This window comes from Poromitra crassiceps (genome assembly GCF_964638095.1).
Source record: "Poromitra crassiceps genome assembly, chromosome: 10".
Classification (NCBI taxonomy): domain Eukaryota; kingdom Metazoa; phylum Chordata; class Actinopteri; order Beryciformes; family Melamphaidae; genus Poromitra; species Poromitra crassiceps.
Window position 1 is genome coordinate 32216444 of NC_139631.1, and position 12875 is coordinate 32229318.

The 12875-nt window shown below is 43.8% G+C and overlaps 1 protein-coding gene across 1 annotated transcript in view; it reads right to left on the reverse strand.

Moving 5' to 3' along the window:
* Positions 1–12875, reverse strand: part of kcnt1b (potassium sodium-activated channel subfamily T member 1b) — a 101523-nt gene that overhangs the window by 38930 nt on the left and 49718 nt on the right. Inside the window, exons 2-5 of the mRNA XM_083644173.1 lie at positions 3608–3687; positions 1357–1462; positions 816–864; positions 566–625 (exon numbers count right to left, since the gene is read on the reverse strand). Of these exons, the coding sequence (XP_083500299.1) occupies positions 566–625; positions 816–864; positions 1357–1462; positions 3608–3687 (295 nt within the window). The remainder of the gene's footprint in view (positions 1–565; positions 626–815; positions 865–1356; positions 1463–3607; positions 3688–12875) is intronic.

The following is a 12875-nucleotide window of genomic DNA, read 5'->3' on the forward strand; positions in this document are numbered from 1 at the left end:
AGCAATGCGAATTGCCGGGGGAATGCCGCCTGATTGGCCCAAAAATGTGCCTCGCGCCGTCACTGCGCCACTACGCTCTAATATACAGTCTATGGCCACTACTGTATGTGCGTCACTACACCCTCCCTCCTCCCACCTCCTGTGGAAGCTCTGGGGGAAAATGGCAGCAATTGAGTGACAGGCAGTCTGAATGAAATTGAATGTACCGTTCCCAATTCTATGTATTAAATTCTAAAAAACGACCCTCAACATTTGGGGAGGCTAAGCCACACAACTAGTTCGTTATAATCGAACGTCATGCTTCGAAGGCGACTTTACGACGATGAGGACGGTGAGGACTCAATCACAGCAGGTCTCCGCTGATAGACTACCACGGAGATCTCTTACAGGCACAGGCACCTTACGCCTCCTCCTGACCAGGCGTAATATTTACGATAGCTGTTAGGTCGTAAAGTTACGACCAACTTAGCTTAAGACTAGTCGTAAGACCACTTGGTGCAACTGGCCCCTGGTGCTTACATGTGGGCCTGGTGCTTACAGTACATGTGGGCCTGGTGCTTCTTACCTTGTAGCTGAGATATGTGATCAGCATCGTCTCCAAGTAACTGATTAAGGCCACTGTCACCTGGGGCAGAGGGGAGAGGGACACAAATGAAGTCCGGCTAACTGCAATCTCACACTTGACAGCAACTGTGCTGTCAAATGGATTCATGTTATTAAACGGCTGCTAGTCAGCCTGGGTGGAATCTTCCTTTGCGATTCAGTTTGTGTCACGGTGGGACATGAGATCTAGGGGGTGCAAGTGTTCCTCTCACCTGTATCGCCCATACGGGTTCCCGTCTGTTCACCCAGAAAATCAAATCCCTGTCACAAGAAAAAAACATGATTAAATGAAAAAGAGACTTCAAATAAAAAACTTAAATTTACAATGAAATGATATCATGTTTGGCATTTTGACGACAACTTACCAGTTGATAGTGGAATTCCCTGTCGTGTTACCGGTATTATTCCAGCTGTTGTTCCGACATCCGACACTGCTGCAGAAACCAATAATGAGGGCAAGACAAAAACAGTGTGAAAGCTTGTGTGTGTGTGTGTGTGTGTGTGTGTGTGTGTGTGTGTGTGTGTGTGCGTGTGTGTGTGTGTGTGTGTGTGTGTGTGAGAACATACAGTATGTTGCCATTAAGAAAAAAAGCCCAATGTTTCTTTAAGAGCTGCTGACAGTGAGAACAAATGAGACGTTGGGCTGCTCCTCTCACCTGAACACAACAAATGACTCAACTACAACAACCAGTGAAACAAACAGGCAGACGTGTGGACTAGACTAGTGGATAAGTGATGATGTCACACTCTCACCACTCGCTGCTGGTGACCTTTTCAGGGTTATCCAGGCTGACTCTCACGATGTAGAGGACGCAGGTCAGGATCTTCAGCGAGAAGTTGAACAGGCGGATTCTCAAACCTGCCAATCAACCACAACACACACACACACACACACACACACACACATATTTATTGATCTTTTTTCAATTCCCCCTGCTGTCCCTAGGCTACTAGCACATGCTTCCTCCGACATGTGCAGTCACCAACCGCTCCTTTTCACCTGACAGTGAGGGGTTTCACCGTCAGCATGTAGCACGTGGTCCGAGGATCACGCTATTCCCCCCAGTTCCCCTCCAGCCCCGCGAACAGGCACCCCGACCGACCAGGGGAGGCGCACTAGTGCAGCGACCAGTCCAGGACACACACCCTTAATCCGGCTTCCCACCTGCAGACACGGCCAAAATTGTGCCTGTATGGACGCCCGACCGAGCCGGAGGTAACACGGGGGCTCGAACCTGCGACCCTGATTACTTGTTTATTCTCTGTCTTCTCTTTATAGCTCTCAGTAAAGGCCCAAACTGAAAGGTCCAAATGCGTATATCTGTCAAAGCCCTGAGGCGTGACTAATGCAGCTCGGTGTAGCTCCGGCACCCTGTCACAGGTCATTGACTCTGACCCGCAAGTCTCCAATCCTCCCAAGAATAACAAGGAATAACACGGGCTCTTTTATTTTGAAGTGCGGGCGTATAACAAACAGAGAGGAACAACTGGTGGACTGCACAGAAGCGGCCAAGAGGGCAGCGTAGAAATGTTAGTGGAAGCACAAAAACCATTACACACACACAGAAACTGGAGCCTGGCTGCAGTTACACCTGGCAGCCAGAGGGTGGCGTTAGGTGTATTCTCTTAGGGCGACGTTTCCAATCCGACACAACCACCACCTAATCTATAGTGACATGATGGCCTCTTCAGACAAAATCAGCATCAATGCTAAAATGATTTAAAACCGGACAAAGGGCTCGTCTATATAATGCAATAGTGTGTCAGACCCCTGTGGCCAGATGTGACTTTTCCATTAGACGCTGGTGTTTTCTCTGTCAGTGACTTGAGGTGTAGTGACAATGACAAGCGGATGGCGAGTAGACGATAAAGCCATGTCAACATGTCAACGCCAATGATATCAGGTGCACACGAGATGGCTTCCACACACACACACACACACACACACACACACACACACACACACACACACACACACACACACACACTGCACTGCTGTGATGTTCAGAGATGAAGTGTCAGTTGTATCTCCTAATTAGATTAAAGAAAGACAGAAAAAACGGCCCTGCCTCATGCCTCTACAAAATAACTGTAGCGGTGTCTGGGTAGTGTCGAGGAATTAGGGGGAATAGCGTGATCCTCCCAAACGTTACGTATCCTGCCGGTGAAACGCCTCGCTGTCAGGTGAAAATAAGCAGCTGGCGACTGCACATGTATCGGAGGGAGAATGTGCTAGTCTACAACTCTCCCCTGATTGGCAGGGGGGGGGGTGGAGGAATGACCGGGACAATTACAGTACAATTGGGGAGAAAAATCGAAAAAAATTGGATAACAAAAACCAAAAGAAGTGTAGCCTTCTCTTCACTCTTTACTTTACTTTACTTTATTGATATTTGGCAGACGCCTTTCTCCAAAGCGACATACAACCAGGTTATAAAAACAGTACAGCAATAAATAACACAAAAACAAGAAAAACAAGGAGCAAACAAATGCATAAACAGCAAGAATTAAAACAGATGAAGAGAGGATAGAAGAAAGTGCATAGGGACTAGAGAGGTTGCTGCAGGGGGCGAACATGTAATCTGAAGAGGTGAGTTTTTAACTGTTTTTTGAAAATTGGATGTGAAATGGCCGTTCTTATTTCAGAGGGGAGCTCGTTCCACCATTTGGGGGCGAGATGAGAAAAAAGGCTTCACTCCTCCTTGCCTAGTCGCAGAGCGCAAGCGCAAAATGCAACGATTTACAACGAGGCAGATAATGTAACGATGAAAAGCCCGACCAAGACTGTAATTGGATATTGCTTCTTCATCACTTACTGCAATTTCCTGCGTTATTCTTTGACTTGTTCATGTAGCTGTGAGCACCTCCGGCGCCATTTGCGATACGGGAGGAGGGGAGAGTGATTGACTGTGATGCTCTCACTCGATCGGCTGTACTTACTGACTGTGATGCTCTCACTCGGCTGTACTTACTGACTGTGATGCTCTCACTCGGCTGTACTTACTCGACCTTTGGTTTTTGATGAAGAACAGCTTCAGCCTCTCCTTGAAGGTGTTCTCATTCACATAGAACTCCACCTGCACCCTGCGGGGGGGGGGGGAAACAGTGACATCGTGTTAGTGTGCATAAGACACACTCGGATGCACAGACAGACACGCAGAAATTCATAGCTGTTCATATAAACAAGGGATGTAGTCAATTACATTTGATCATCTGTATATTCCATCATCAGCGTACGGTGGTATGAGCCGAGGTGCCAGAGGAAGCGCTGGGTTTACACTATATCCGCTTGTTGAAAACAAAGCCACTTATATACAGGATACTGTAGTAAAGTCTCACAGCATAGCCTACACGTGGTTGTGGTTGTGGTCTAGAATCTAGATCACGTGGCTGCCAGGAAATGAGTAAATCATATCAGCACTTTCAAAACCAACTTCAAAGGTCTGTTAAAAGCTGCTCAACTATTGCGTGTAGTTTTGTATTTTGTGTCTTGTGTAATCTTTTTTGTATAACTTTGTATGCTGTTTTTTTACTCTATCCACCTTATTTCTAGCCCCCCCCCCCCCCCCCCCGTTTACGTTGCTGACACAGACACAACATGCTGTAGCCCAGCTTGGCAAAAATCTCGTCGATAAATATCCCGAGTTGTTCAAAGAGCAACAGAAATAGCGGATGTGATAGATACAATTATTACATTCCCTCAAATAAGTCGTAAAACGAGTGTTATTTGTGACAAGCAACTTTTTTCCACCCCAGCGTCCGAGTTTTAACGAGCAAATGCGCCAGCTGCAACAATCAGTCATCACGTTCTAGACCGGACCTTGCACCCATAATTATTTTACAGCGGGGCATTCAAAAATAAGGTGGATACTGTTTGTTATTGTTCCTGTTCCTTTGCTGTGACCTGCCTACAGATGCGAATTCGCTTGCAGCTATATTCTGGTACGGTGCATCAAATGGTGGCATACCGACATTTATGTTTGAACTGTACATTGTCCCCTAAAAAAAAGAAGAAGCAGTTAGCATAAACACAATACAAGTTACGGCGCATTATAAAATGGCTCATATGAATTATGTATGTGACAGTCTTCCTGAGAATATTGGTGAGTTCAAAAGTGCATTGACACACTCTTGTGTCCCCATCAGCATCCTGTGCAGTGAGGCGTAGCAGCAGCGGGTGCTTTTGGATTGTCTCGCTCCACAGGGACAGACGGACGTGTGTCTCGCTCTGACTAATTGTCCATCCGTCGTAAAGTTCACTCCCACTTAGCACAGAATGTAGCTCAAATCAGCCACATATGCATATGGGCTTTCAACCAGTCCATCAGAGACAAGCACTGGGAGGTGTTCAATTATACAGAACATCACATTTGTTTTGGACGCCTATTAGCTCAGACATGTTCTCGTACATCAGTGTATGGTGCGCTGCATATGCCATTAGAAAGACATGGAATGACACATCTCAGGGTTCTGCTCTCCAAGGTAATCTCTCCCCTGGGTCCTGAACCCAAACCCATCTGATCACTTTAAGTGTGGCAACACAGTTACCCAGGGGGTTTTGAATAATTACTATTCACTCTTAATATTTCATATTCACACAATCCATCATCCACATGCACATCATCGTAAAGATAATTTACATTTATGTCAAATCTCTCTCACTGGCTTCTTGACTCATTCTCGCCATGAATTAGTAAGAGGATGAGAGAACAGCGTGGCTTATATAGAGCGCTAACATTAGCATTCATTTATAATTGAGTCCCATTCAAATGTACAGTGCTTCAAATCAAACGGCCACATTTTCTACACGTTCAACGACACATCTGCCCCCCTTAAATGGGATGACACAACGCACTTTAATGGGCCTGGGGGCTCGGCCAAATGATGATCTACGCACACAACGATGATATAGAGACACTGCGGAGCGCGTCATCATTCAGAGACCACGCCCAAAACGGGGGGAAACAAAAACTCCCCCCCTCAATCCTGGCGTTCTCCTATGTCGCGTGTTGCACACAAAGATCATATATACGGAAGATGAGTTGGAACACTCCAACTTACTTCCTTGACAGCTAGATCTACATTTTTCTTCTCGCCAATTCTCAATGGCTTCCTTGTTTTGCTCGGGAGTACAAAAAACTTTAATTGGCGATTTTTTTTTTACATTTGTTGTCTGCGCACAGTGCGCAGCCCACCACCACACAACAGCGTTTAGCTATGTTTAATTCAAGGAAAATGACGCTGGTGTTTGGAAGTGAATGGAGAGCTTTCCCCCGTGATGGGCGTGGCCTATTTCATGCAGTGTCTCTATGGGTAAATGATGATCTAGGTGCTGTGAGGCATCCGCAGCACAGTTACAGGAACCTTGTTTCTATAATGTAGAGCGGGCTTGTTGCCACTAATGAGTGTGATGGGGAACAATAATGACCTCTCAGCTCAAGCAGGGCCCCTTAGAACCTGCTACCTTGTCTGACAAGATGATTGGAGAAGAAAGAGAAGAGGAGGGGAGGGGAGAGGAGAGGAGAGGAGAGGAGAGGAGAGGAGAGGAGAGGAGAGGAGAGGAGAGGAGAGGAGAAGAGAGGAGAGGAGAGGAGGGCAATTACAGCAGGCAATTCATAAGGGAGATATATATAGAGAGTAGGTGGAAGAAAGGAGATTATAAGAGAGAGAGAGAGAGAGAGACAGACAGACAGACAGACAGACAGGGAGAGAAATGGAGAGACTGTATAGACTATCTCCCCAGTCCCCACTATTGCTCTCTCCTGCCTGCATCGGCATGGAGACAGCTTCCACGCAGGAAACACTCGCTCACCTGTGTGTGTGTGTGTGTGTGTGCTAGGAAATTAGGTGCAGACACACACGTACACACTGAAGTAAAAAAAAACATTGGGTAAAACAAAATCAATATATCAATATCAAATCGATATTAATTTGAGGGAACTGATATTGATTCATAAATCCCAATATCGATCTTTTTATATAATGTCTTTTCCCGTGGATGCTTGAAGCTATAACCCCGTTAGACGCGCATGGTTTAATTAATAAATAAATGTATTAATACATTTAATTAAAATTAATATGTTTAATAAAGCACCAGGTTAGAGGGTTACAGCATTAGTTCTTTGGGAATCTCTTTCATATCCAAGCAAAATTGGTATTGTAACTGAAATATCAATATATCGAATTGGAAATCGGATCAAATCGGGACCTTGTGTGTCAGAATCGGATCGAATCGGGAAATCAGTGGCAATACTCTATATTGAGAAAACAATGCAAGTTATATTGCCAGCTTGATCAGTCTAGAAGCAGTAAAAGACTGCCATAAAGACGTAATGGTGATGAAACAGAGAGACAACAGATCATTGACACCGCTGTCAGAACACACATGGCCAACAACTGACTTCATGTTTACCCAGCTGGGCTGGATGGAATTACATGTTCTGTAGGAAATGCAAACACATTAAAACATGAAATCTGAGCTGCTAAGAAGAAGCTCCGCAAAAAGGGAAAATTGGTAGATAGAAACAGATCTATCTTCTCTTTTGGGATTTCTTTTTGGTAGTTTGTCAATTACCTCAATTCACCATTGGCTTAATTATGACACAGAAGATTCACTGAGCTTATGTTAAGTGTGTACGTATGTATATGTATCTATGTATGTATGTATGTACAGTATGTATGTACTGTATGTATGTATATTATGTATGTATGTATGTATGTATGTATGTATGTACGTACAGTATGTATGTATGTACATTATGTATGTATGTATGTATGTATGTATGTATGTACAGTATGCATGTACTGTATGTATGTATGTACATTATGTATGTATGTATGTATGTATGTATGTATGTATGTATGTATGTGTACATACATACAGTATGTATGTATGTACATTATGTATGTACAGTATGTATGTACTGTATGTATGTATGTATGTATGTATGTACAGTATGTATGTATGTACATTATGTATGTATGTACAGTATGTATGTATGTATGTATGTATGTATGTATGTCCAGTATGTACAGTATGTACGTACGTACGTACGTACGTACTGTATGTACAGTATGTATGTATGTATGTACAGTATGTATGTATGTATGTATGTATGTATGTACGTACTGTATGTACAGTATGTATGTATGTATGTATGTATGTATGTACAGTATGTATGTATGTACCGTATGTATGTATGTATGTATGTATGTGGCCTTTTGTAATATTATGGTATTGTTCCCTATGTATTTCATGGCAGAATAACCATCATCGACAACAACCAGCTGCAAGGTTCAGACATGGTTTTGGATCAACAGAAAGCAGCATACGGTAAATAATTTATGTAGGATTGCTGGGAAACATCAACAATGGTGAAACATGCACGCACAGCACACAAATGCATACTTGTTCACACTCAGGTTCACACTCAGGCAGACATAGGGACACACACAGCACACCATTACCGCTGCCAGTGATAGGATTACAATTGTATGCTCCCTCGCCTGGCACATTGATAAACTGACACAACAGAGCTGTTTACTGTAATAATCTGTTTGACATAACAGAGCTGTTTACTGTAATAATCTGTTTGACATAACAGAGCTGTTTACTGTAATAATCTGCCTGACACAACAGAGCTGTTTACTGTAATAATCTGTTTGACAGAACAGAGCTGTTTACTGTAATAATCTGTTTGACAGAACAGAGCTGTTAACTGTAATAATCTGCCTGACACAACAGAGCTGTTTACTGTAATAATCTGCCTGACAGAACAGAGCTGTTTACTGTAATAATCTGTCTGACACAACAGAGCTGTTTACTGTAATAATCTGCTTGACAGAACAGAGCTGTTTACTGTAATAATCTGCCTGACAGAACAGAGCTGTTTACTGTAATAATCTGCCTGGACATAACAGAGATGTTTACTGTAATAATCTGTTTGACAGAACAGAGCTGTTTACTGTAATAATCTGCCTGACAAAACAGAGCTGTTTACTGTAATAATCTGTCTGACACAACAGAGCTGTTTACTGTAATAATCTGTTTGACAAAACAGAGCTGTTTACTGTAATAATCTGTCTGACACAACAGAGCTGTTTACTGTAATAATCTGTTTGACATAACAGAGCTGTTTACTGTAATAATCTGTCTGACACAACAGAGCTGTTTACTGTAATAATCTGCCTGGACATAACAGAGCTGTTTACTGTAATAATCTGCCTTGACATAACAGAGTTGTTTACTGTAATAATCTGTCTGACACAACAGAGCTGTTTACTGTAATAATCTGCCTGACAGAACAGAGCTGTTTACTATAATAATCTGCCTGACACAACAGAGCTGTTTACTGTAATAATCTGCCTGACACAACAGAGCTGTTTACTGTAATAATATGCCTGACACAACAGAGCTGTTTACTGTAATAATCTGTTTGACAGAACAAAGCTGTTTACTGTAATAATCTGCCTGACACAACAGAGCTGTTTACTGTAATAATCTGTTTGACAGAACAAAGCTGTTTACTGTAATAATCTGCCTGACACAACAGAGCTGTTTACGGTAAAAGCCTGCGTTCATTCTCAATCAACTACCTCATCGTACAGTAAGCCTGTGGGAGGAAGCCGCAAAGGAGGTCAATCCTGAGATGATGGATGGACACTGCAGTACAAAAGTGCATTTGGCAGCAAGACTGGCTAGACTTCTGATATCTGATCTGACCTATGAAACAGCAATCGCTTCCTCCCTTTTCCATTTCGTCTTTTGATAAGGTAATAGTACCCCAAGATGGCGTTCTCTACTATGAGTATGCGTATGGTAATACAGTAGTGGGCAAGGCATAGAAGACCATAGAAGATGCGCAGAAGTAGGGCTGGGTTAAAATAATCAATATATCGATATTGAATCAATATTCATTTGAAGGAATTGATATTGATTCATAAAACCCAATATCGATCTTTTAATATAATGCCTTTTCCCGTGGAGGCTCAAAGCTTTAATCCCGTTAGACTCGCGTGGTTTGGTCCTTAGTGCCACATCATCTTGTAAACTTCTGTTAATATCTGTCAATATTTTTAATAATGCACCAGGTTAGAGGGTTCCTTGTACAATTTATAGCATTTGTTCTTTGGCAATGTCTTTCATATCCAAGCAAAATTGGTATTGTAACTGAAATATCTATAGTGAATCATATTGAATCGGAAATCAAATCGGGACCTTGTGTATCGGAATCCTATCGAATCAGTGGCGATATATCCAGCCCTACGTAGAAGTCCTCAATGTACCGATGCCCTCTCTTGGGTATTATGGATTTACAGATATAAGAAAAAGTTTTGAAACATTTTCTTAAAGATACGAATACATACATTAAAAAAAAAAAACAAGAAAATAGAAAAGATGGATAACCAACTCCCTGGGTACCGCAAGAGTTGGCATAGCAACAGATGTGAGAATTACACCAGCACGGCTGTCTTTGACCAATCAGGTTGCGGGAATGCTGGTAGCCCTTGTGTAATGCAGTGTGATAAGATCGATGCTTTGAGGGACAGGAGACACACAAAGTCTCTTTTCCCATTCATACCACATCTTGCACATTTCTCTTCAGGGATGAATAAAGTATTCTATCTATCTAAGTACAATAACAACAGCACTGTCAGCACCGCATCACTCTTCCACCACTCCCTGAATATGTGTATTGTGCATTTCTCTTATCTCACACTTGCTCTATTAGCCAGTTGACAAAGGAAACAGTTGGATCATGAATAATTCCAAGGCGCTGCCCTTGGAGAATAAATATCACGTACAGACACAAATATTCAAAAGGCAGTGAACTTCTCTCTGTTATTCGGTTTCTGATCAGCCAGCTGTAGCCAAGCTACTAAAAACACTTCCCATAGTGTTTGGATGGGGAACGATCTGACTCCAACAATCAATGTAGAATAATTGTAATATTCTACTGTCCGCTGTAGCGTAACTCTTAGAGGACAAGTTCAAAATATTTTAACCTATATATAATTTGTCACTTTCTGTCGTACCTGTTAGTACTTGGACCCACTGGCAATATTGGATCCTGAGTCAGCTGCCATGCTGTCAGCTGAAATGTGTCATGCAATTGGGGAAATCAATTTAATTTATGTACTTTGCAAGTTTTCTGTTGACTCTGAACTCCCCCGTGGAACCTACAAATTGCTTTTTTTTTTAAAGATATGTTCATATTTATCCAACCTCATCATTGCTAGCAGCAAGAGGCTTAGTAGCTGGAGCTTGCCATGCCAACCGACTGCTGACTATATTCTCTGTGGGTCCAGGTAGTGCAGGTATGTAAGAGAACAATTATATAAAGGTCCAAAATCGCTACACTTATCCTTTAAATGTGCTTGTTCATAGCCTCGTTACAGTATTCCAACAGGACAAAGAGTGCTGCGGAAAGAGTCTGGCCTGAACGCAGCCCTTGTATGGCCAGACAAGGGCTGCGGCAAGCGTGTGGTGGAGCCACTTTCTCAAAACGAATTTGAAGCCAAGAAGTTCTGGTGTCTGTCCGAGAGGTGTCTGTCTAACAATGTTTCCAAGCCATAGATATTCTACTCACACACCAGGTTTCTAGTGTAATCAGCTGTGAGAGAGAGGGGGGGGGGGTGAGAAAGAGAGACGCCAGAGAGAAAGAGAGAGAGACAGAGAGAGAGAGAGAGAGAGACAGAGGGAGAGAGGGAGATGGGGTGGTTAATCACCTCGATTTGGACTGACAAGATCAGCGTGAACGGGCATGGGACATCCTCCGACTCAGTGTGGGCTGCTGGGTGTATGTGAGTAGGTGTTGAGAAGACGGCCTCAGCAGCTATTGTGTGCACACTGTGTTATGACACACGGAGTATATGCCAAAGCAGAGTGCACTGCAGCAGAATTTAATATCGTTCAATTTTGTTTGAATCCGTTTGTAAATGAGTCACTCTGCTGATGGCTCCGCTCAACCTGTTTACTCATTCTCTGTGAAGACGTCGTTCTTACCAATGGGCTACAACGGCAACATGAATATTCATCCAGTTACCTCTTCACACCTATGGGAGCAGCGAGGCCATGCTGGCTCTACTGGACGCTCAAGAGGAGGTCATCTATAGGAGCAGCGAGGCCATGCTGGCTCTACTGGACGCTTAAGAGGAGGTCATCTATAGGAGCAGCAAGGCCATGCTGGCTCTACTGGACGCTTAAGAGGAGGTCATCTATAGGAGCAGCGAGGCCATGCTGGCTCTACTGGACGCTTAAGAGGAGGTCATCTATAGGAGCAGCGAGGCCATGCTGGCTCTACTGGACGCTCAAGAGGAGGTCATCTATAGGAGCAGCGAGGCCATGCTGGCTCTACTGGACGCTCAAGAGGAGGTCATCTATAGGAGCAGCAAGGCCATGCTGGCTCTACTGGACGCTTAAGAGGAGGTCATCTATAGGAGCAGCAAGACCATGCTGGCTCTACTGGACGCTTAAGAGGAGGTCATCTATAGGAGCAGCGAGGCCATGCTGGCTCTACTGGACGCTCAAGAGGAGGTCATCTATAGGAGCAGCAAGGCCATGCTGGCTCTACTGGACGCTTAAGAGGAGGTCATCTATAGGAGCAGCGAGGCCATGCTGGCTCTACTGGACGCTTAAGAGGAGGTCATCTATAGGAGCAGCGAGGCCATGCTGGCTCTACTGGACGCTCAAGAGGAGGTCATCTATAGGAGCAGCAAGGCCATGCTGGCTCTACTGGACGCTTAAGAGGTCATCTATAGGAGCAGCAAGACCATGCTGGCTCTACTGGACGCTTAAGAGGAGGTCATCTATAGGAGCAGCGAGGCCATGCTGGCTCTACTGGACGCTCAAGAGGAGGTCATCTAAAGGAGCAGCAAGGCCATGCTGGCTCTACTGGATGCTTAAGAGGTCGTTCACACAATATGAATGAATCCGCTACCCTGAGGATATTCAAAGCATCTCTGGGTGTCAAGGTCAGTGAAGGACTCATGGTGTTAATGTGCAGTGCTGACTTGATTGTGGACTCCACTGCATGTTTGAAAAGAAAGTGCATGTAGATGACCTTGCAGGATGATGAAGTGGACCAAAGGAGGAGCCCTAAGTTTCTTTGATGATACTCTGTAGATCCATAAGGGGGGATTATGTAAGTATAAATGGTATCTATGTTTGGTGGTGAGAGATATTCATTTAGTTGCTATGGCAACGGTCTTCTCCCATGCATGTTCAATTAAAGCATAATCAACAGCAGTCCACTAAGTGGTTCTTGAAGGGT